This window comes from Anguilla rostrata, chromosome 18, assembly GCF_018555375.3.
Source record: "Anguilla rostrata isolate EN2019 chromosome 18, ASM1855537v3, whole genome shotgun sequence".
NCBI classification, from domain to species: Eukaryota; Metazoa; Chordata; class Actinopteri; order Anguilliformes; family Anguillidae; genus Anguilla; species Anguilla rostrata.
The window spans coordinates 13007953-13033180 of record NC_057950.1 but is presented as its reverse complement, the minus strand read 5'-3'; the positions used below and the strand labels follow the sequence as shown (position 1 = coordinate 13033180).

The window sequence follows — 25228 nt, the reverse complement described above, 5'->3', positions numbered from 1 at the left end:
CATGCGCACACACACACACACACACACACATTGTCATGTGAGTTGGTATTTGGATATATCTCACAAAGCGGATGCAGGTGTCTTTAAAGATACCAGTCTGACTACAACCTAGCATCCTGAGTCCTCCTGCTCTAGTTTAATATTCAAATAGTTTCAATGGCCTGATGATTACTTTAGCATATGTACACTTTCTATTACTGACGACCTTAAGTTGTTAAAACAATCATAAATCATGTAATATTAGAAAGGGAAAATAATTTATTCTTTTTAGTTTTAATATGGGTGTATATTCTTCCCGTGGTTCCCAAAATGTGTCTCTCTTATTGAGGGTATATCTGCTATATGGTATGTGTGTGTGTGTGTGTGTGTGTGTGTGTGACCTAGCAATGTCTTTGCCAAAGTTGCTTGCACCTGCAGTCCTATTTTTGTCCATTGCATAACACGTTATATAAGTTAACATGAGACTAAACAAACGCTTCCTCAGCGACGATAGTCTTGTCCTGTATAGTGGCAGCGAGGGACAGTGAACAGTCACAACAAGTCCACACTGCTCTCGAACAGCAGCATTTCTGTCACATAAAGTCTTCTGCGAGGCCTAAGAAGTACAGAACCAGTGCATTTAGAAAACAGAGGCCTTGTGAGAGGCTCAAGACTGCTGACGGTTCTGTACATTTGAAAGTGAAATAAAGTTCCAGTGTGTATTTTGTTTTGTATTTGAATTTGAATGTATGTATTTGCACTGTGACTTGCTAAACATGTGAAGAAAGAGTGATTTTTACGTATTCTGGAACAAGAACATTCTTTAATGACTGACAGAACACTGGAAGGTTGCTAGAATAATTAGTTACATCAGCAGTTCCTGCGATGTTCCTCATCTAAAGAGAACTCTCTCTCCCTCTGTTGCTCTCTCTCTCCCTCCCTGTGAAGAGAACCAGATATGTTTACAGTGTGTGCGCAATCATTTGAACACTCCACCTGATGCATCATAAAGCGTGGACTTCTTCAGTGTCTTACAATGGTCATTGTATGTCTTTATTCATATGAATTTCATATCCTCTGGAACATTAGAAAATATAATTGGATTGTGTCATTAAGTTTGCATACAAACATTCTGATACAAGCAACAGGTTTAATGAGGTACCTCATAAAATGTGGGAAAAAAACCTGGTCCCGTTTGTGGTCAGCGGAAAACCAGCAACTGGGAGTGTGCGGTACAGGGAGAGGTCAGCACGCTGTTCTGGGAGTGTGTGGTACAGGGAGAGGTCAGCACGCTGTTCTGGGAGTGTGCGATACAGGGAGAGGTCAGCACGCTGTGCTGGGAGTGTGTGGTACAGGGAGAGGTCAGCACGCTGTGCTGGGAGTGTGTGGTACAGGGAGAGGTCAGCACGCTGTGCTGGGAGTGTGTGGTACAGGGAGAGGTCAGCACGCTGTGCTGGGAGTGTGTGGTACAGGGAGAGGTCAGCACGCTGTGCTGGGAGTGTGTGGTACAGGGAGAGGTCAGCACGCTGTGCTGGGAGTGTGTGGTACAGGGAGAGGTCAGCACGCTGTGCTGGGAGTGTGTGGTACAGGGAGAGGTCAGCATGCTGTTCTGGGATTACGGATAAACATTCTTGACCGTCGTCCAGGCCCACACACACAATACACTCTGTACTGAAATTATAATTATTTCCTGCTGCTATCAACATCACAAAGCAGGCCATTTTTTTAAGGGGGAGCTGAGTGTGGTAATCTTGGAGCTAAGAGCCATACAGTAATTACCTTAACTATGGTGCAAACAGTGCACAAATGGGGCTCTATGAAAATGGAGAGAGAAAGAGAGAGAGAGAGAGCGAGAGAGAGAGAGAGAGCGTTCCTGTCAATAAATGTACATTATGGTTAAATTCCTCTTCATTTGTACTGAAACAGTCTGTATCCAATCCTGTGTTTATCTGAAAAAAACAAAACTAATCTACGGAATGCAACAGTAATAGTAACAGGAGTATGCAAAAGTAATATTACAAGCATCTGTGAATATTGAGCAAGACTTTTTTTTTTTTTTTTTTTTTAAAGAACCAGCAAAAATGTTTCATTCTGTTGAGAATAATTCCAGGTAGTGAGCGAAGTGGTTGTGTGTGCACGTTATGCAACGTGCGGGTTTAAACTTGAACTGAACCATGCCAGACTACCACAAAACATCCAGGCTGCTGCGCAGAAAGGGCAGAACTGTTGGGTCTTCATCGTTATCTGTTCATCGGTGCCTTTCTTTTAGCAAGTTCTCAGCCCTGGGTTGGGAAGCGAGTATTTGTACATTTCTAATTAGAAGCAGGAAATGTTTATTCACATTTTATTGGGTGGGACTCCCTGTAATTCTGGGCACATTTAAACAAACTATTTAAGCATCCTGTTTAAATTCACTTTCAGAAAAAAAAGAGGCCCGAGTGCAAGATGAGGTGGATTCTTGTACACTTATGTAAGCGGTTCTCCGTTTGCAGGGGACGAAAGGAGAGAACCCAGAAAGACGGGATTTACTATGTCAAATGTGATAGACGTCATCCCTTGCTTCTTCCCTGTTCCTAGAAGCCTTGTACAGGAAGTTCAATGGATTTCTCAGTATCAAATTAATTTGTGCCTGTGTGTTCGTGTGTGTGTGTGTGTGCATGTGTATTTGCGTATGTGTGTGTGTGTTTGTGTAATGCGTGCCTGTGTGTTCGTGTGTATATTTGCGTGTGTGTGTGTGTGTGTGTGTGTGTGTGTGTGTGCATGGGTGTGTGTGTTTGTGTAATACTTGTGTGTGCATGCATGCGTGCGAGCGTGCACCAGTAATGCAGGTAATTTAGAAGCAGAAAGACTAGTTGGATCCCTGTATAGTGGTAGTGGTTTAAAATTCTCTCCCAGCACCTGTCCCAGCACCTGAGGTAAAATCAGGAAATTAAGTCATGGTCAGCAGGATTCAGTATGTGATACACTATTAATTCCTTTGCCTGTTTGTGTCTGTTCCCATGTAATTCAGCTTCACTTCTGGAAAAGTTGAGTGTTATTTTTCGCATATTATTCGACAGGATGTAGTAAGAACATGTCCCAAAGTTAACACTGACAGAGGTGGAAAGGATATGTTTCACTTTCTGGAGTTCTCAGTTTTATTAGTATCATTTTAGAGTCTGGTTTCAATTTGCCCGGACAGTTCTTGTGTGTGATGAAGGATGTTGTAGATACTGAAGTCTCGGAAGACCTTCCTGCTTCGCAGTGGCTGGTATAGGGGCATTTGCAGGTGTGTGGTTAAAATTTTTAAAAATGCAAAAGTAACTACAAAGCAGTTTGTAGATCTACATTATGCCTCCACAGTGTACGCGCGTATATAACTGATTATTCTTCAAAAAATTAGATTGAACATTATTTTTGGTTTTTTGCATACAACCTGACACTGTGGAAAGGACGGAAGTGGTGGCATGGTATACAAAATGGACTGTTGTGTTTATAATTGTGTATAAACAGTGTAAAGTGAATGTGTTTGAATGTATAGTCTCTGGAAGCAGAATGTTGCTGTACAAGCTACAATGGAGTTACTTTTGTTGGAGTAGTTTTTGCATTAAATCACGAACTCGAAAATGACTTCTATCAGCCTTTGTACAGCCATCAGGTCGTCAGAATCGTCAATAAGATTCTAAAATATTGAACTGCTCTGAGTCCGCATTTGTTAAGACAATTTTGTAGCCTAAACGTGCGCTGCGTGAGTCGGTATTAGGCAGCGATCCCATCATTTCCCAGAAACAGAAATGCCCAGAAAAGCCCTCAATGTTGGAAGCCACACTCTCAGAAAGGATGTGTTAATATCCAACAGTTTTTGTGTTACTACTTTTGTGTTACTTTCAACATATTTTGTGTCAAAGTTACCCCTTTTGTGTACAGATTTGTAATAAAGGGGATTTGTTAACCATACTGTGTTAAAGTAACACAAAATGTGCTGTCCATAACTAGACATTTTTTTAACACGTCTTTTTTTAAAATGACGCATCAGTTTTGAGAGTGCACTGCCATAACGCTGCTCTGTTTTTTCCATTTCTTTCCCCCATTTTTCCAATGAAAAGTATAATGGCCGTCGTTCGAGGAACGGGCATGATTTGTTTTCTTCACAGAATTATTATTGTTCCCCTTCGAAGAGTTTTGGTCAGTAACAATGCAGCCTTACGGTAAGGCTGTATTTTATAGTACACACAAAAAATGTGTTTCTCGTCCTCTTACCGCGTATGAGTGATTGCATTTAAACAATGGAACGATAGCGCCAGATTTACATTTCCATTATATAGTGACCCTCCGCCCTCCTGACTTTTTCTCTCAGATTTCCATCGTATGAGGGCAGAAACACAGGAAGCTGTCCTCCTTTTCCCAGAAAAGTGGGTTTATTGTACTCCCCCCGTTACCAGAAAGAAAAATGGACTATATGAAGTCAAAATGTGCAGGGGTTGCCAGTCAAATCTTTACACTGCAATTTTTTCTTTTTATCTCTTAATTTAACTCCTTAATTTATCTCCTATTTAACCACAAGTCTACCTGGAATCACCATCATTGTCCTCTGATTATGTATTTTTATACCAGTACCTTTTTGAGGTTGGGTGGTGTAGGGGTGGTTGGGGAAGAGAGTGTCACGCTGAAGAGACCGGTTTAATTACAGAGAAAGACAAAGCAAAATATAAAGCAATGACTGCTCGCTACACTGTGCATTGGTCTGTTTTATATGTGCCCTCCAATAAAAATCATTAATAATAAAAAGTGGGTTAATTTCTTCAGATGATGGGGTATAGTATGGGTTTGGCTTGACATAGCTTTGGGTAAAGAGACAATTGCAGCCTGGGATGTGTGTTTTGGGGGTGTTGAACATGTATGAGTTTCTTTTTTTTGTTTGTTTATTATACTCCCTCTGGAAAATGTGCAAAGTGTTCTGTGACAACCTGTTTCTAAATTAGGAAAATGTTTTATTGATAAAAGATGGACCGCAGATTATATTTTAGTGACCTCTCCCTGCCCTTTCCTTTCTCTCCTGCCCCCCCCCCCCCCCACTCCAGGACCGACTCTTTTTCGTGATGGAGTACGTGAACGGAGGAGACCTCATGTTTCAGATACAGCGGTCCCGCAAGTTCGACGAAGCCCGCTCCCGCTTCTACGCAGCCGAGGTCACTTCCGCCCTCATGTTCCTGCACCAGCATGGAGTCATCTACAGGTAGGGCTGTCCACTGGGCAAGGCCTTGGGATTTGGGGGTTTGGGATACAGCTTCCTCCACTGACCTGGAGGACAGTTTAGAGGCGAAAATGGGGGTGCTCTCTTTAATTTAATACGTGGGCCTTGCGTGAGGAGCATTAGGGTGGCTTGTAGGGGGATTGGGGCGGTGGGAGCATGTTGAAGGGGCTATTCTGAAATTCTTACTTGGACATGCTGGGACCCACTCTACACACACACACACACACACACACACACACACACAAGCATACGCACACACACTCAGCTATCAAATTTTGTTTGCTATCACTTTTGTTGTAAACTGACAAAACATCTTGAACTTGAACCATGTACTAAAGGAAAAAAACACCATGACAAAATAATTATTTCTGTACAAAAATACCTGTCAAGGAGGACGATTGATATCAGCCAGTTCAAGCAGATTTTGTCTTGAAGTGCTTTCAAGAGACAAATGCCCCTTTCCAATAAAATGTTTTATTTTGCTGAAATCTGATTCCTGCTTGCAACAGATACTCACGTGTGAAAAATAGAAATGATTCCGCTTGCATGTGTTTTGCGTGGTTTTCGGTGGAGTTATTTGACTCTTGTGGTCGGTTTGATACGGTTTGTTTACTCTGTTCCTTTTTTATGTGATTAGTCCCTTTTTTTGGGAAGGGGGGGTGTTAGTTCACTGTTTATTCGTTTGGCATTCATCATGTTCAGCGCTAGTGTACGCCTTGTTTACAGATAAATGCATGTCTGATGTCTGTAGATGGGCTCAGTCTGTGTACAACTTTTTACGGCTTTTTTTGTTGTTGTTGTTCTTTTGCTGAGAACATAGGGAGCTCTGGCCCAGAGAGGAAATCTGGACCCTGTCCCATCCCGTCCCGTTCTGGCTCCAGGGCCAGCACAGAAGCTTGTCCTGTCAGCTCTCCCCCTCGTTCTTTCTCTCTCGACTTCAAAAAAAAAAAAAAAGCTCTGAGCCCCTGACAGGAAGTAGCCCGTTAGCAGATTAATGTTGAATTGCTGACTAACCCGCTCCCCTCCCCCGACCCCCACCCCCACCAGCATCCCTTTCCCTCCCCTCTGGCCCATCTGGATCTAACGAGGTCCAGTGGACAGTTGAATGTCACGGTCATCAGGGGGAGCGCTGAGAATGGCTTAGCCAAAGGCACACACACGGGCCGCGTCCGAATCAGCAGCACTTGCCTACTGTCGAGCATACAGACACGCCAGTTTAGCCACTTCTGACTCTAACCTGCCCGACCCAGTTTATCGTTTGCTCTGCTAGATCCCTGTTTACGTTTGTTACCGTTCGTTCTATCGGAGCTATTGCACCAGGCCGGCCAGCAGAGGTTGGGTTCCCCCTCTATAGCTAGCTTTTATTTTTTTACATCCGTTGCTCACTTTTTTTGGGGGATCAGACCTGGATTTTTGCCCAGTTTTCTTTTTTATTCCCACTGTGAATCATCTGTGGCAGTGTCACTGTAAAACGTGCTAAATGAAATTTAACGGAAGTGAACTGAACTCCAGGCGCAATGTCCTTCTAGTGTTTTGCTTGTGCTCTCGGCCAATTAGGACTTCAGCTTCCATTTCCTGGGCCCAGGAGTCGATTTTACTGACGTGTAAAGCTGGTTAACAGGTGAATGGCGGTCACGGCACAGGAGCAGGTCGCTCACGCCCGTGCGGAGCGAAACAGCCGGTGGCCGGACGGGTCGTGGGTCACCCGCGGCTTGTTTTTTTAAGCACCGGCTCCTTCGTTTGTGCCCGTCGCGCCGTCTCTGCGTTTGAACGGATCGTCACGTAGCTTCTCGGACTCCGCGGTGGCGGTTCGTGGCGGCGGCCCCCGCCGCGCCATTAAGCAAAATCTCTCATCGGGTTCGGCCTGGTTCACGAGAACTTCGTTCACCGCACAAAGGCCCCGGCGCTGCTTTAAAAGGCTCTTGACAGACATTCGAGAGCGGAGAATGGGATGTTTGTTTGGACGCTGTGTGCTCGAGGGTCCGTATCATGCCTGCGTTACCAGCAGGTCTATAATCAGCTCCTGCTGCGCGGAGGAAAAATCTTCACCTCATTCACGAGCGGGTTGCCATGGCGTCCTCGCTGAAAAGCCCAAAAGATCTTATCACGGTGGAGTGCAACCAGAAGTGCTTTTCCACCTTATTTGCCGGCTCGGGAACACATGGGCACAATGGGGCACAATGGGGAGGGTGACGCTGCAGCAGTGGCTCTGATTCCGCCCGGCCTGTGAAGATCTCTGCTCATTCACTGCTGATTACTCTTAGTCATTTACAAGTTTTCAGAAAAGCTCCCAAAAATAAAAAAATCTTCTTTGGTTTTTAGTTGCTCTCAGACTGAAGCGCACTGCTTTCTGGTGTGGAAAGGGAACCGTAAAAAAGGATGTAATTTCATATTGTTGCTGGAACCTCCTTGGCTACTTTTTCCCCACTGCAAATGCAGAGACCTTGGATCTGTTGCCTCCGTTAATTACATTACATTAAAGTCACCTGGCAGATGTGCACATCCAGAGCAACGTACAGTCGTGGAGAACATGACGGAAAAAAACATGCAGTAGTGGAGAACGTCATTAAAACAGCTCAGATTTTAAGTTAAGAACATTTGTTGCAGCCACGTTCAAAATAAATGCTTTTTTGGCTTTTATTTGATGTTTATGACAGAACTTGCTTACAAAAATGCTTTCAGTTATAGGGGTTCTGATGCTATTGTAAGGAATATGCGCATGGTAAGCTATATAAAGCCACTAAGCCAGTTTTATTGAAGGGTGTCCACCCAGCAGTTGAATGATATGATGTAATTCAGCGGGATGTGTGTAACTGTGCTCGATATCACCTACGGCTAAGAAACATTTAGCTGTGAGTAATCATTCCATGAAGAGGTTGGAATGGAACTGGAAGGGGTCGGGAATTCCTTTTGTGACTGCATGTACAATTTATTTCTTTACTTATTATACAATGAATGTCATGTCATCTGGCAAGTGAATCAATCTCAGATTTATTCCTTCCTCTTTCCTTGTTGTGTCCCTGCTTACTTCAGCCCTGGGACGTTAAAAGCAGTGGAGGGTGTGGTGGGGCCACGCCCTCTCACCCCCCGTTCTAGCTGGTGAAACCACACCCCCTGATTTCGCGGGGCCTTTTTGTTTTTAGTTTTTTGGATTCACGATGTTAGCTACTGGTTCCTAGGACTGGCGCAGGGTGATTATCTCCAGTCCGGCGCACTGGGCAGGAAACACTCCCCAGCAGCTTGAATTGTGCGCTGTATGAAAAGAACATAATGGCTAATCAAGCTTGGCTGTTCTTGCGTCCCGCTCAAATCGGACGCCCAGCGATCCAAAAAGGCACGACGGCCACAGCGACAGGAGCGGCCGCTCCTGGCCGGGCTCCAGCCGGCAGGAGCGGGGCAGCGGTGCATGCTGGGAAGCCGGTTTTGTTGTCTCAGCCCTGTCTGCGGTGTTAGGTGCTCCACCTAGAACCTTCTTTGGGGGAAATAAAAGTGGGAAACAATTGGAACTCGCGTAGGCCGGGGGGGCGTCGAACAGACGCCGGGTATGGAAAGGGGGGGGGAGATGGGGGCGGTTGTGCTACGTGAGCAGGCTGGCTCTCTCTGAGCTCACTCTCAGGGAGGAAACCGGGTTGGGCTGTGAGCCGCAGGCCCTGCCAGGGGCCAGCCTTGTGTTTATGAACCAGGCCGTGCCTCAACGGAGCAGCACAGTGGTGGTTCTGAACCTGAGAGCGCTGCCAGCGATCCTGAGACAACTTAAAATACACCTCAGGACACGGTGTCACCTACTCTTCAGAATTCACCTAAGAGCGTTTTGCTGTCCTTTGTCTTCTGGTTTTTATTTTTTTATCTCATCAGTCAGCACAGTAGGGAGATTCACACACGCCCACATGCTACTCGCAGGGAAATTAATTAGAATACGGGAATGTGCTTCTACTTCCTGCAGATTGCCTTCAGAGTACGCTGAGTATATACCCTATCTGTCGGTGCTTAAGTGATATTTCTGGTGTGCCTGGTTTAAATAGTACCACAGCCTGGCTGTTTTGCAGGCATTATTTTGGCAATGCGGGTAATGCGGTCATGCGGGTTGCCTTCTGGGGCGTGTGAGCGCACTGGCACATTTACCCGGCATGAACTCCTGTACCCTTCCCATGACCCGGGCTCCTGCATGCCAACTTCAAAACAACTTTGGGAACACTCTGTATGGTCTCACCACTACGGTGTACCTTTTTTTTAAAAAAAAACAAAAAAACATTTTTGTAAAGAAAGTAGCAGTTTGATCTCGTTTGGCCTGTCCCGACTCGCCATGCCATAGAAGTGCAGCGGCCCGTATGCCAGCGCAGACGTTCTGAATGCCCGGCGTGTTCCACGCGGGCCGTCTGCAGACCGAAGGGCCGCCGCTCTGCCCTCCTGCACCCACCCACTCCTGCAGGTTAGCATCTCTATCAGAGCAGAGCGTAGGAGGGCAGGGACACGGGGGGGGGGAAGAAAAATAAAAAAGGAGGAAACAATATTTTGGTTACCTTGTTTCACCCCGGCTTTATCGGAGTATACCTGGCGGTCAGGTCATGCCAGCTCACGTTCCTATTTTTATCTCTCGCTTTCTTCATCTTTCTCTTTCTCTCTCTCTCTCTCTCGCTCTCGCACACACACACGAACACAAACAAACACGCACACACAAACACACATTGAGTTCAGTGCGGTTTCAGTTCACTGTAATCGCCATGGAGCCACATCTGGTGGAGTTCGCTTTTGGTGAAGTTTCTAACAATAGAATGACATGATCACATGACTTACTTGAAGCTGCACACATTTCACATAACAAATCACAGCACATGTTTCACGTAACAAATAATTGTAAACAGCACGGCACTAACAGGGACACACATCATGCAGTACAACGATACGTTAGACGACATGGTAGCAAAAAGCAGGAGTTCACGAATTTTAGGTCAGCATCATATCATGTGTGTAATATCTCTCCCCTCTTCTCTTGCTTCAGAGTAGTTAGCAGTACTCTTCTACAGGAGCCTGTCTTGCCACCTTGATTGCGGATTGGGCTTTATGTGCAGCAGTAGCTCAAGCCAGGTGCATTTGTCTGTCTCGTCATGTGTCTGAAACACGATTTTGCCTCCTGGTTGTATGTGTGGTTACTTTTGTGTAAAACTGTAAAATAGTCATTTAAAATTTGAATGAAAACAAAAATGGTTGAATGCGATAAAACAGCTCTGATCAGTAGTCAGAGATTAGATGAAGAAGGGTTCAGTGCAGACCCCTGCCCAGACCTCTGGCTCCTTCAGCTTTAAAGTGTATGTGAAATTCAGTTTGGTCTGGAATTTGCCTGCAGTTCAGCTTTTGCTCGCAGATGATGATGATGATGGTGAAGGAAAGTGTCTCATTGGGATTTACTGCAAGTCTCTTTTAAAGTGTACCAAATTTTCTTTTGTTTGTATAAGTCAAACCTATGCACCGGATTCAAAGACCATTCATATGAGAGGTTTTATAGGCTATAAATCATACCTGATCTCACACACACCATTGTACACTCTAACATACACTATTACAGTATACTCTCTCACTCACACCACTATACTCTTTCACACACACCATCATACTCTCTCACATACACCATCATGACAGAGAGAGAGAGAGACATTGTATAGGTGAGGAAAGTGGGTGACCGGCAGGTGTGGTGGGGTCTATGAAAGAGAGACAGAGGGACATACGCTCCTTCCTCACCTGGGTTGGGTGGGTGGGGGCAAAGTGGGGAGCAGCTGTTTGTGCGAGGGAATTGGGGGGGGTGGACTTGGGGGAGTGCTGGTGGAGGGTGCGGAGGGCTGAGTACGTAATGGAAAAATATCACTCCTCAGGATTAACATGGAACACAGGAAATGCTTTCAATTGGGTCTGATTGCAGTTCCCTTTTTCTTCTGTGTGTGTGTGTACATGCATGTGCGTGTGCACACGTGTTTCTGCTTGCGTGTGTGCGTGCGTTTGAACATGCTTTACCGTTTTTTTTTTTTCAAACATTTGCCGAAAATCTCTGTTAAACGTCCTGGAAGCGCTGAGTTTTTATGGATGTTATTTATGTGCATTTTGAAAAATGAGTCGTGTTCTTTCCAAGCGTTCGCATGTTCAGCCAATAACGCAGCCCCCCTGGAGAGGGCTGTTCTCCAGAGCTTAATTGTGCCTCGCTTCCTCTTCAATCTTCCTGTTCCACCATTTTAAATTTAACCACTTCAATTTCCATCGTATTTCATGAAGAGGAAATCAGGGGAAAAACAAATTTTACATTTGCTCTTATTCTAGTAGCTCTTCAGCTCCCGGAAGAGTCTTCGGGGAGGTGAACCATCACCATTGTTTACCTCGCAATTATCGTTTCACTTTGTATGTGCAATCATTTAAATTAAATTTATAGCTTGGATTGAAGAAATGTTCAGTAAATTCAGGGCCCTGGTGTACTTAGAGGTAATGTTTGGTTGGTCGAACCAGGCAAAAACACCTGACCCCGGTCTGTGGGGTCTGTAACTGCATTCTCTGTGGTTTACTTTTCATAGATAAACATACGTGCCTTTTAATATGGCACACTGAAAGTGCAAGTGTCTAAAGCACTATCCCAAACGCTTAGCAGTGTGTGCTGTCCCCCCTGCCAGTATAGAGAATGGAACCCTCCGACGCCTGGCTCTGTTCTTCTGGCCAATATTTTCGATAATCTGCTGCTAATGATAATCCCCATTGCCTCCTGAGTGAAGGTGTTTGTGATCGGTTCTCCTGGTTCACTTCTTTCGGCAGAGCTCTTCGAGAGACGGACAAGTTGGGTGATTTCTTTGAACGACTGAATGGGCTTTTCTGCAGTACTGTTGGAGTAATGCGATTTCGACTTCTTCAGCAAATCTCTTCTTCAGAACGAAATGACTGCAACAGGGCAATGGAAAATAGAAAGAGAGAGAGACTGAGAGAGTTCTGCATCCGTTTACATGACCACTTGTGAGAGATCAGAGATCTCAAATGTAACATGACTCAGTTCTGAAAATAAATGGAAAGTCATTAAACTGCTCACAATCCCTACAGAGGATAATGGCAGGGTAGACATGACTAGGAGACATGAACAGATGAGGTAAGATGAGGGGTAGAGAGATACACAGAGACCAGGGGGGATATTTAGAGTGAGATGATGGTATGGAGATGAGAAGATGGCAGTGAAAGATGAGCAGAGCGAAAAAGAAGAGAGATGTACAAGCGGGATGACAGAGCAGTGAAACTTTGAAAAATACATTGCAGTTCAGAATTGCCCTTTAGTTCTCTGAGGTAGATTTGTTACCATGGCAATTAACAGTTCTTAGAACACTGAATTATGGTCCCGAATTACCACCGTGGAAAGGACGGATGTTAAAGTTTTGTTTTTTTTAATACGCTGAAACGTGCAGTGCACGTCCTTTCCTTTTTTGGCCTCTCTGAAATAGAACACTTACATAACCTCACCCACCGCAACCCAGCCCACCCCACCTTGCCTCTGTCTTTGGGCTAGTTGCTTCACAAAGACACCTTAGACTGAATGACATTTGTGCTGTTGACATTAGTGATGTTGACATTTTTTCAGCAATCAACCATCAAACCCTGACCTGCCTGGTTTCATACCTCCTCCTGTAATCTTTCATCGCCCTGCTCTTATCTATCTTTTCTCCTCTCTTGCTGTTTCCAAGGTACACCCAATCTCCCCCGTGCACTCTCACACACACACACACACACACACACACACACACACGCACACACACACACACACACACACACACACACACACTTCACCTCAGCTTCAGAACCTCTGTGTCTGCACTCAAAAATCAAGCTTATTATCTCTGTCCATCTGCATGTGACTGTTCCATTGCTGTGTACTTTCTTGTTTGACATTATTCGTGAGCGATTTGATTGTATGTTATCAGCACATGTCTATGTTCTTGTAGTTTATGCAGTGTGTAGTTTGTGGTGTGTATTTTTCTTGGTTGTTTTATTACCCATCTATGTGTGTGACTTATAGCATCTGATATATTTATGTGATTGGTTTTTTAAGTTACCTGTGTGTATGTCTGAGTGTGCATGCGTGTGAGTGTGTGTGTGTGTCTGTCTGTCTGTCTGTATGTCTGTCTGTCTGTCTGTCTGTCTATGTATGCGGGTCGCACCCTTAGACTTAGTGATGTCTCAGAGGACATCCTTGAGTTCATAGCCTTCACCGTACTGACAGAGCAAGAACAGTGGTCAGTAACCAAATGATTCAGTGCTTGTTTTCTTTGCTTTTGTTTAATCCTCACTTGAATGAGGAAAAAACTGGGGAGGACACAGTTACCTGACACGTATTTTCCTGTTTTACAAATAACTGAATTGAATCATTATTGCTGCTCGTACTGTCAGTCATGACTTCCCGACACTGTCCCTGTACGGGTTACCTTGCGTGATTTCCAGCACACGAAGCATGCACCCAGTGACATTTGTGACAAACTACACATAGACTTCCTGGCCACGTGGCCTGGGCATTCTGCAAGGAAGTCCATGCTGCCCCTTGCCAGCTAATGCATATTGGGAACCTGGCAGTGCTGCACAGATGTGCTTTACCTCATTGTAAAAATGTATGCAAAAAATTAATAAAGTCATGTAAGTGCCGTCCACAATAACTGATCAACGTACAGTGAATATGTCTCAATATGAATATGTGTGTTGCAAGCACAGAACTGAAATTTTTAACTCTGGTCACCTGTTGCATTGCTGTTTTTACAAAATACCACTTGATGTAGGTACATGGTTGGTAGGGCCGGTGGCATAATGTGGGGGGGGGGGGGGGGTTAGCACTATAATTTGAAAGCATTTTCACGCGACCATAAAATAAAATGATTGTTGGCGTTGCCAATGTTGATGAGGTCAGAATTGGAAAGGAAAAAACAGCGTTATCCCCCCCGTAGCTACCTTGCTTAGTGTCCTGTGTGCGTCAGTGCTGACTGAGATTTGGTAGCTTGAGCTGTTTTCTGGGTGAGGCGGCCGCCTTATTGTTTCATTAATGACAGGTATCGTGTTGCAGAACTGTGTGTAATTACCTACCTACTGAGTTTCTCTGCCCTGCCAGTCAGGCCTCCCTGAGTGTGGAGGATATTTTATACCCTCTGTAGTGAACCTGTATTGTTAATGTGTGTGTGTGTGTGTGTGTGTGTGTATGCACGTGTGTGTGTGTGTGTGTTTGCGTGTGTGTGTGTGTGTGTGTGTGTATGCACGTGTGTGTGTGTGTACGTGTGCATGTGTGTGCGTGTGTGTGCCCATGTGTGTATGTATGTGTGTGTGTGCGCGTGTGCATGTGTGTATGTGTGCATGTGTGTATGTGTGTGAGTGTGTCTCTTGTGTGGTGTGTTTTTGGTCCCATGTGTGTATGTGTGTGTGTGTGTCTGTGTGTGTGTGTGTGTGTGTGTGTGTGTGTGCCCATGTGTGTATGTATGTGTGTGTGTCTGTGTGTGTGTGTGTGTGAGAGAGAGAGAGAGCATGTGTGCGTTTTGCCCACGTCGGAGCAGAATGCACAGATCCCAGAGATACAGGCCCAAAGGAGAGCAGAGGGCTCCCAGTCCCTCTTGGTCATCTGGGGTAGTGTCTGCTGCTCTGGGGCTGATAAGGGCGCTGTTATGGCTGCGCTGGGCCTGGGCAGTGGTGCCACTGTGCTGGGACAGAGTGGGGGGGGGGGGTGAGAGTCAGCCTGGGTGGTCTGTCCTGGGGAAGAGGCCCAGTGTTACTCTCTGAAGAAATACTCAGAGGCATACAGAAACATACAAACCGTGTTTTTATGTTTTTATACAGATGTGTGTATGAGTATTTCAGTTTCTGATATTTGTGCTTTCCTGCTTCAGTCCCTTTTTAAATGGCACAATGGCACAATGGAAGCTACTGTATAGCCAGCTCCAAGGCCTCTGAAATGCTGTTCTGATTCATGTAAAGAGTCTCAATCCTGAGTCCTTTACATGTAGAAAGTCTTTCACATACTGTCAAGCCAGAGTATCTCACAGGGAGCCACGCCCAGCTCTGCTCCCTTGCTTATATGGAGAAGTGGCTGCACGACTAGTAGCGTGAGGGTGGAGGCCATCTGGTAGTGGTTGATTTATGTGATTTAAATTTTTAAAAATTTAAAGAGGAAATTACCTCTTAATTTATTTCTAACTGTCCGATGTCATAGTGATATATGTGAATTGTATTCTGGGCATGTCAATCCTTGGAATTTAGTGTACCGTAGCTAAGCGCTCAAAAGTTCAGGTTGTACCTGACGTGAGCAGAACCTCGTGAGAATCCCTGATATCTGGAATGTATGTGGGGTTTAAGTTACCACACATCAGCCCTCCTCAGCCACAATGACGATGCAGAATCTTCGCCCTGTCTCTGCCTCGCACGCATAGCAACAACTTCAGCTATGCATAGCTGTCTCTCCTTGGATTCTCACCACTTTGACAAGAGACCCCTCCCCAACACGGTTCTGTCTATGCACACAGCATGCTTAAGAAAAGCGGGGGAACACTATTAGGGTTGCTCGGTCCGACACTAACGTCTGACACTCCAGCACATTCTCTGTTTTTGTGTTGGGAAGGGTGGGCTGTTGCTGATTCTTGTTCCCTGGTCAGCTCGGGATCTAGTTGACCTTTGACCTCGCCTGCTCGGTTCTGACCCCCGAAGGCCCACTTTCCGTTCTGTTTCTGTCTCCCTCTCCAGAGACCTGAAGCTGGACAACATCTTGCTGGATGCCGAGGGCCACTGCAAGCTGGCCGACTTTGGGATGTGCAAAGAGGGCATCCTGAACGGAGTAACGACCACCACCTTCTGCGGGACCCCCGACTACATCGCCCCTGAGGTGCCCCTCTCTCCCACCATTCCGCCCCCTCCTCAAAAAACAGGCCTCTTTTCTCAGTTGCAACTGCTGTTCATTCATTGGTCCCCTCTGAGCCTAAACTGTGTGCCAGGGTGTCATGCGCAGTAAAACGTCAAGTGCTAAACCAACTGCTGTACAGCAGAGTTTCTGTGGGACCAGCAGGGATCACGTTTACTCTGTGAAGGTAATATGTCCTGTATCAGAGTTTGTTTAACGCTTTCAGGGTGTTTTAATGTTGTGCCCCCTCCCCGTCTCAGATCCTGCAGGAGCTGGAGTACGGCCCGTCGGTGGACTGGTGGGCCCTGGGGGTGCTGATGTACGAGATGATGGCCGGCCAGCCGCCCTTCGAGGCGGACAACGAGGACGACCTGTTCGAGTCCATCCTGCACGACGACGTGCTGTACCCCGTGTGGCTCAGCAAGGAGGCCGTCGGCATCCTCAAAGCGGTCAGCAGTTTGGTCTTCCTCTCTCCCTTTCTTTACCACCAGCGCGCCCCCCCCCAACCCCCCGCCCTGCCTCAGCATTGCCTTATACCTGCTCCACATCTCTCTGTCTCTCTGCTTTTCTTTCTGTCTCATCCCTCCCTCTTTCCATCTGCCTCTTGCCTCCTCCTCCTCCTCTTCCCCCCCCCCAGCTGCTCTGGTTCTCCTCCTCTTCCTCCTCCTCCTTTTTCTGTGCTTCTTTAATATACATGTGCAGCTCCTTTGCTTGATGTGTCCTCTCTGTCTCATTTCCTTTCCCTCTGTTGTTCCTCTGCCTCCTCTCCTCCCTTCCCTTCTCCTCCCCTGATTTCCTCTCCTCTTCCCTTCCCGGTGCGTTCTCTCCCTCCGTCTCTGATTAATTTGTATCTGATTAGCTAAGTGCGGAGCGCGGGGGGAGTTGAGCTGGAGTTCGCAGGGCCAGGGGCTGCAGTGAAAAGTGATCCTGGGAGAAATGACACTTCTTGTGGGAAAAGAACAAACTGTTTGTGTTCATTGGTGGTTTTTTGGATTGCGTAATCCTGGGGATAAGGTTCGGGGGGCAACCTGACAAGCCGTTGGTCCCCCCCACCCCCCCTCCCCCCGACTCCCCGCCCCTAGAGCCACTGCAGGAAGCTCCACGTAGGGATTGTGATTGCACATTTTCCGTCCAGTGTGTGTGTGTGTGTGTGTGTGTGTGTCCAAGTGTGTCAGCATGTGTGTGTGTGTGTATGAGTGAGTGAGTGAGTGAGTGTGTCTGTGTGTGTGTGTGTGTGTGTGCATGCTTGTGTGTGTGTGTGAGTGTGTGAGTGAGTGTGTGTGTGCATCTCTGGGCTTTATGGCTCCATTTCCATAACATGTCCTGAGTTTACTTTGGCTATGCTTTTCCTTTCTCTAAAGCCTTGTGGGAAAGCAGTCGTGTTTGTCTTGGATTGCTCAGTCACAACCCAATCCATCTCGTTCATGTGTGGATCACATGACTTGCTCAAAAGATCTCCCTGGTCACGAAATGTCAAGCAACCCCTGGGCCTTTCCTGTAACATGACCATGAGATTTATGAGACGCACAGGTTGTTGTCTGTCTATATTCACCTGTTGCCTAGTATTAAAAAAAGACAATAGCAAACAAATATTTTAGTAGTGTTAACTTCACTTAAAGTACCCCTGAGGTCTCGTGATGGGGATCATGTTGAGATTACACGATCAAGGTAGATCACAGGACTAGGGAACATAAAATCTCAGATTATTTACACAAACCACCCGACTAGGTGTGGGTTCTTCTTGAGTGTTCTTTCTCTCTCTTCCCCTGGAGATGGAACATTCCAGTTTGATTCAGTTAATGAATATTATTGACTCTGTGAAAAATCGGTGCCAATGGATTTTCTGTCCCTGGGCATCCTTGCTTATGAATATTCATGAAGTAACATTGCAGCAGAAACTCATTTTACCCACACTCAAACCTCCTAAAGTAAGCAAATTGAAAGCTTTCCATCTGGTTACTGTACAAAATCTGTGGTCAAATAGCCAGGGATTATCACATAACAGGGATCACATCCTTAGAGCTGATCACACGATGGTGATCACATGAGCTGAAATGGCTGTGAGTCAAAAGGGTTGTATTGATTATATAAGAGGCGATTGTTGCATATGACCGGTTGATCGCCCCTGAGGAGAGGGAGGGAGCTAAAATGAAGCTGAATGGAATCTTTCCGATATTAGCGACGCGTCCCCATAGGAGTGTGTGAGGGCAGCAGCTAAGGGGGTCGTGCAGACTTCCCACCAGCTTCTTCTTGCTGCACTCTTCACCCTCCATCCCCCTCTCACTCTTCACCTTTCTCCCCATCCCCTCTTCCGCTCTGCAGTTCATGACTAAGAGCCCCAACAAGCGGCTGGGCTGCGTGGTGGCGCAGGGGGGGGAGGAGGCCATCAAAGCCCACCCCTTCTTCAAGGAGATCGACTGGGTCCATCTGGAGCAGAGGCGGATCAAACCGCCTTTCAAACCCCGCATTGTGAGTGTCTTATGCAAGAGAGCGTGTGCGTGTGCACAGACACACACACACACACACACGTACACAGACATACAAAGACACACACATGTACACACGCACAGACCTGCACACACACACACACACATACTCACACAGACACACACGCACACACACGTACACAGACATACAAAGACACACACATGCACACACACACAGACCTGCACACACACATGTACACACACACACAGACCTGCACACACACATGTACACACACACACACACACATACTCACACAGACATGCACACACACACACGTACACAAACACAAACAGACATGCACACACACACATGTACACACACACACACACACACATACTCACACAGACATGCACACACACACACACGTACACACACACAAACAGACATGCACACACACAAACAGACATGCACACACACACACATGTACACACACACACACACTTCGAGGTTCCTGTGGCACAGGGTGTATCTGCGCGCTCAGAAAGTGAAAGTACCTCAACGGCCAAGCCAGCCTTCCTCTTTCACAGTGCCTTGCGGCAGGGAGAGCACACTCGTGGGCGTGTGTGGAGAGCTCGTGTGCCACTGCCGATGTCTCCCCCACCTGCGCTGCTGTGGTCTGGAAGAGGTGAAATAGAGGCTGTCTGTGCCTATAAGGGTCTGCGGTTACCCTCATAGTGTGACCTCTGTGTGAACCCTGTAACCCTGGCAACTGCCCAGAACTTGAATCAAACCGAGAAGTTAGACGTGTGAATTATGAAGTGAGAAAGAGTGAAGAAAAAAAAACCCTGCTATTTTGTACATGTGAAGAAAAGAAACGGTAGCCATAACTGTTATCTCGACAATAGCAGTAGTCTCGAAAGCCTGACGTACGTTCTGTGGCAGGTTTTCCCAGCGCTTAGCTGTCTGTAAGTGATTCTATTTTGTGTCAGAGACGTTCAGCCTTTGAGGCACATTTTAAAACACAACAGTTAGATAGTGGCACAGATGGGGCTCAATCAGAACACTGTGTATCAATCAGAATGTTTCTGATGATGTCATAATGGTTGCCTGCAGTAGGGAGGCAGTGCTGTGTTGAATTCCATAATGAGAGAAAGGCCCTCATACAGTGGAAAGGGTGGGTGGGCCAGGAAGCCCCCCCCCCCCCTTGATCTTGGTTGAATATACTACGTGAAACCAAAATGGCAAACTCTACATTCCTTATACATGAATTAATTTAGGAGTCCCTTTTGTCCAAGGCCACTCCAGACTGAAAATTCCGTTGCTATAATTATTACAGAGGAACATTCCGTCACTTTCCGGAACACCATAGCGTGTTCATTTGAGCGGCGACGGGAATATGTTGGGTAGAACAGGAAGGAACACAGAATTTTTCATCTCAAGTGTGATGAGCTGTCTCTGGCTCTTGGTTGAGTCCCTCTCTCTTCTTCCTCTGCCCCTCACAGAAAACCAAAAGGGATGTCAACAACTTTGACCAGGACTTCACGCGCGAGGAGCCGGTTCTGACTCCAGTGGAGGACGCCATCATCAAACAGATCAACCAGGAGGAGTTCAAGGGCTTCTCGTACTTTGGGGAGGAGACCCTCTCCTAGACCATCGGCCCCCAGCTGCCTTTCCATTCACCTTAACCTGTCTTCCCCCCAACACACTCATGCTCTCTCACACGCATACACACACACTCACACTTACACTCTCACGTTCACGCACACACAGACACGCACGCACACACACACACACACACACCATACACACGCTCCCAGCATTGCAGTCTCCTCGGCCTGGCGTCAGAACTGTCCCTCTCCTGAACCCACTCCAGAGCTGGCTCATCACCACAGCTGCAGCCCCCATCCTCCTTGCATCTTTCCCTCAATCACTCCATTCCTGTTCAGTGTCCTCTATTCCTTTTTCTACATATTTGTATTATAATTGTGTAAAGAACAGAATAGGACAGACCTTTTTTGGCATCACTCCACCTTTTCTGTCTGCCTGGCTCTTACATACTGTTTTTTTTTTTTTTTCGTTTTCAGTTGTTAGAACCTGTGGCGCAGAGGAGTGTCTGTAAAGGAAGTCCCCCCCCCCCCCCACCACCCCAATTTAGGACAAGCAAAACCAACAACATAACGAAACCGTAAACACAAAAGCAACCGCCCAGACCTCATCTGTGCAAGCTGTCTGCTGATTGTGGTACATCTACTATAACTCTGGATGTGCTTTTGAGAGTTTGGGTTTTGCAAAAGGCAGAAATGAACCGAAGAGTCCCGTATGACACATCCTGTATGATCACAGTGATAGTATAGTGTGAATTAGCTGGCCTGAACCCTGCAGTGTGCTGCTCCATCTCGTAAGACATTTCTGTAGAGCTAATTACCACAAGGAAAGAAGGACCAAAAACATCACGAAATGAGAAGGGAACAATGTCCTGTTGAGCAGCCATTGGCTGAGCAACTGGCTGCTGCAGCAGGTTCTTGGTGTCCAGTCAGAGTGCAGAGAAAACCCTTCGTGCTGAGCTTAATTCGCCAGCAACTAGCAATGTGTGCAAACTGAAGCCAGCCACCCCAAACACTCAGTAACCCCATTCAAAATATTAAGCTTTATTGCTGTGTTTGGGAGGAACGGCTGGAGTGTCTGAATAGGGTCAAAACTCTTTCAGTGCTGGACTTCCTTGACCTCACTTCTCTGTAGCTTAAACTGTATGGAATTTGTTCCACCACCTTTCTTGTTGTTTTTTTTTATTGAAGTCCTGTTGTGCAAAGTACATCATCCCCAAAGAAAGTAAGAAAAAATGTTAAAAATTAAAAATACTATTTTTCGTAAGAACTCTTTGTAGCCACAGAATTGACGGGTTCTCTCAGTAGAATGCACTACGATAACCAAATTGACAGTACCAGTGATTGTACTAAAGTATTAGATGTATATGGTCACACTACCCAAAGCACCAAATGTGATGCTCAGAATTTGAAATCATCCAGTGAAAAGTTTTTCTGTAGATCAAAATTTTGCAACACTGACAATAGTTAATGTACAGTACAGTAAAATGCCTTTTTGTGTGTTGGGGTAACTTTTGTGGACAATGTAACAAAGTTAGAAACGTTAAAAACAAAATGGTTACCTACTGTAGATATGCTCATAGTGTTATTGTAGTTTAATTTCTAAATATTCCTCATATGGTATTTCTGTTTGTGTGTGCACGCACGTGTGTGTGTGTATGTTTGCGTGTGCATGCGTGTGCATGCATGAATGTGTGTATGAGGACGTGTGTGCACGTCTGTGTGTCGTGCATGAGTTAGCATGAATGTGAGTGCGTGCTTGTGTGTAGAAGTGCCCACTTGAAACAGTTTAATTTTATTTTGTCTTTTTTGTTCATTTTTTAAATGATTTTACTGGATTGTCTTGTTGCTTAGCTTTTGAAATCCTTAGCAAGATTTCCATGCTATGCAACAAGACTCACTTTCGTGGGTGGCAAAGCCAGCACCTAAATCCCAGTGTCTTGCCCTCTCTGTACAGACAAGTCTTTGTATATAATGTTTGCTGAAAGGCCTGTGAAGATCTTTGAAAATAGAGGTATCAACCGTTGCATGGTCAGGCATATTATATTATTGTGTAATACTAGTCTATGAAAAAAGATACAATGTCCATGTGCAATACTCTGTATGTGTTTTTGTTCATTTTGATTTTTTGTCTTGTTTTTCCCCCTCCTGATCTGTATTTTTTTTAATGCATGTTTTTTTGTTGTTTCTTTGCTTGGTCTTTTCTGACTCTCTGTTCGTCTCTCTGTAGTAATTTGTTGCCTCCATTCTCAACACACCCCATACCACCCCACCATACTCCATCCTCCAGGACTTCAGGGCTTTGTGCAGTATCTGCCCCCCCCCCCCCTTTTAAAGTCCCAGTCATTAGTTTTTTTGTCACTGAATGGCTCAAAACGACAGCCAATGGGACCCACCAAAAATGCCCTGATGCACTTCCCAGGCGTAAACACCCCCTTACAGATACTAGTCTTGTTTCCAAAAAAGAAAAGTAGTACAGCAAAGTTATTGTAACGCACATATGTATCTACTCCAAAGCCACCTATCTCCTCCTACTGTCCCAGGGAAGAGCAACCATACAGCCTGACATGCCAAAGAGTCCTGCAGGAACAGCAGGCCTGTCTATCAGCGCTTTCACTAGCATGGGCCATCCCATAGGGCTGCTGCGGGGGCTGAAGAGGAAGCCCCTCTTTATGTAGGAGGATCAAATTCCTGTCCAAAAAGCAGGGGGAGGACGGTGGGGGTCAGGGTGGATGGTGGGAGAAAGAGAAATTGAAGAAAATGGAGAAATGAAGGGGCGTGAGGATTGCTGGTTGTATGAGGTCACATTGGCAGCAGGTGTGGCTTTGGTTGGGGAGGGGGGGTAATGCAGGTCTCTTGTATTATCCATGGTTCACTGTCTCTCAGTGCTTTCCACTCAGGTCTTGCGCACCCTCTTCTCCCCTTCCAAATCACTGTCCCATCCTGTCACCCCCCCCCCCCCCCCCGCTCCCCCGCCCTTCTAAATGCTCACCAGAAGCCATACACAGTACAAAGATAGTTTGTCAGCACAATACAATACATTATGGGAATCTATTTTATTGTTACATGCAGTAGTATTAAGAGTACTGCCATTAGGAATTATAAAGGGTATTCCGCTTGCCAAAATGTCACACTTTATTTTTTTATGTATTTTCTTAAAGAATGTTTCCATTCATGACTTGTTTTGTTATGAATCTGGATTGTATTGGTCTCCTACACCATTAGACAGGACAGCAAATTTACTATTTTATTTGGTAGTTGTAATAAGTTTGCAGTCCAGTATTATCCAAACATTTGTACTTCAACCAATTAAAGTCTAGCTCTTCATTTTATTTTTGTTTTTGTAATGACAGTATTTTCTTTTGGGTCCCTCTCAGTTTTATTGTTACAGTAATTTGCTGTGGCACTGGGACTTGGTGGGCAGACGTGATCTAGGAAATCTGATTACTTGTCTGAGGCCACAACAATTTCCTGCTGCAAACTTTTTCAAATGTCACCATGTTCATGGTGAAAAATCAGAGACGTCTAGCAGTGTTCTGTCCACCCCCCCATCCATCCTCAACCCCACCCCCACCCCCAACTCTACCGTATTCACTGATTCAACAACAAAAATGTAATACATTTTCACACTTGTACTTAGACTGATAGCCAATCATGCACCTCGTGTGTCTGTGACATAACTTGGCATCAGTGAGAATAATCCATCACGACCCTCTCTGTTTTTCATTTGTTCCCACAGTATACATACAGTAAATGCACATAATTTAAATCATTTTAAAAGAGAAGCTGTGTGTTAAAAAAAGAGACAGAGATGAATCGCTCTGAATCCAGCCCCCTTGAAAGTGCTGTTTCTGTCTGTTTGTGTCACTGAGAGCTGCTCTTCTGAATGTTCTGAGTCGCCTTGTTTCCTTCCATATTACCTGTTTGGGCATTGGTCCCTCCTGTCTGTTATCATGTGAACTCCATTCCGGATCATTTGCCACCTCCTTCTAGGTTTACAGTTTTCTCAGTTTTGTCTGTGTTTGGCTTGAGGTTGGGTCCCTTGTGTTTTATTGTTATTATTTTTACTATGATTATTTTTATTTTTTATTTCTTTGCGAGATATCAGACCACTCCTTCCCCTGCAGCCTTCCTCTAGCCCTTGGTCCATCCTGCTAACCTCCGTGCTCTATGCCAAGTCTGATCTGTCTTTCTGCTTCTGTTATTTTTTTGTCTAAGAAAGTTTGTCAAAGGAAAAAAAAAACTATATATATAGGAAACACATTTTGGTCTGTTGCTGAATCATCAAAGCGTTAAACTGAGTAAATATATAAACGGCTAAAGAATTACCTCTTAAATTAAGTGCAAAAATGTGTCTGACTGAGTATGATGCATTGGTGCATATAGTAGTATAATACATACAGCTATGTGTCATGTGTATTATAGTACTCTATGTATTATATATAATATACTTAAAGTATTTGATTTTTAGTTTCTGTATTGTGAAGCTTTGTATGTACAATACGTTTCCTTTTTGGGTGTATTTTGAATTTCTTTGCCATCCATTAGTGTTATCTCATCGTAAGCATTTTACTGTGTGCCAAATGTACTGTATTCAAAATGATGTGAATGTGTATTGTTTGTTTTGGATCCTATTAAATACTATGATGTCAAAATGATTCAGTGGTTGTTTGCCATTTCATGGTATCTGCAGCTGTGAATTAATTAATTTTTTCATCAGGTGAAATTTTTAAGGCCAAATGTTTTGGTGTTGGACCGCATTCTGTGATGGTTATGGTACGTTAACACAAACCCCTTCCGCTCCCATGTGTGTGCGTGCATATGTTCTGTGCGTATGTGTTGTAAAGCTTCGTTAGCAGAAAAATCTGTAAAGCAGTAAAGCAATTCAATCACCTATGATAGGCAGAGAAAAGATGGTGACTTCAAATGTTATCCATGGGGTTTTCCCTCTTTGTTGGAGCCAACTGAAGCCTGAAGTTTTGTACTGTATGCCATAAATAGCGTTTGTGCACAAATTCAAGTGCAGGCAGGACTGCTAGTGGTGTGTCACAGTGTTATTTGACCAGCTTTGGCACTTCTTTGCTCTTTTGTGTGTGTGTGTGCGTG

The 25228-nt window shown here is 45.3% G+C and overlaps 1 protein-coding gene across 1 annotated transcript in view; it reads left to right on the top strand.

Annotated features, from left to right (window-relative positions):
* Window positions 1-24780, top strand: part of LOC135244528 (protein kinase C epsilon type-like) — a 109266-nt gene extending 84486 nt beyond the window's left edge. The window contains 5 exon segments of the mRNA XM_064316879.1: window positions 5040-5194; window positions 15938-16076; window positions 16352-16540; window positions 18414-18560; window positions 20021-24780. Coding sequence (XP_064172949.1) covers window positions 5040-5194; window positions 15938-16076; window positions 16352-16540; window positions 18414-18560; window positions 20021-20167 — 777 coding nt within the window. The 3' untranslated portion in view covers window positions 20168-24780.
* The last annotated feature ends 448 nt before the right edge of the window (window positions 24781-25228 follow it).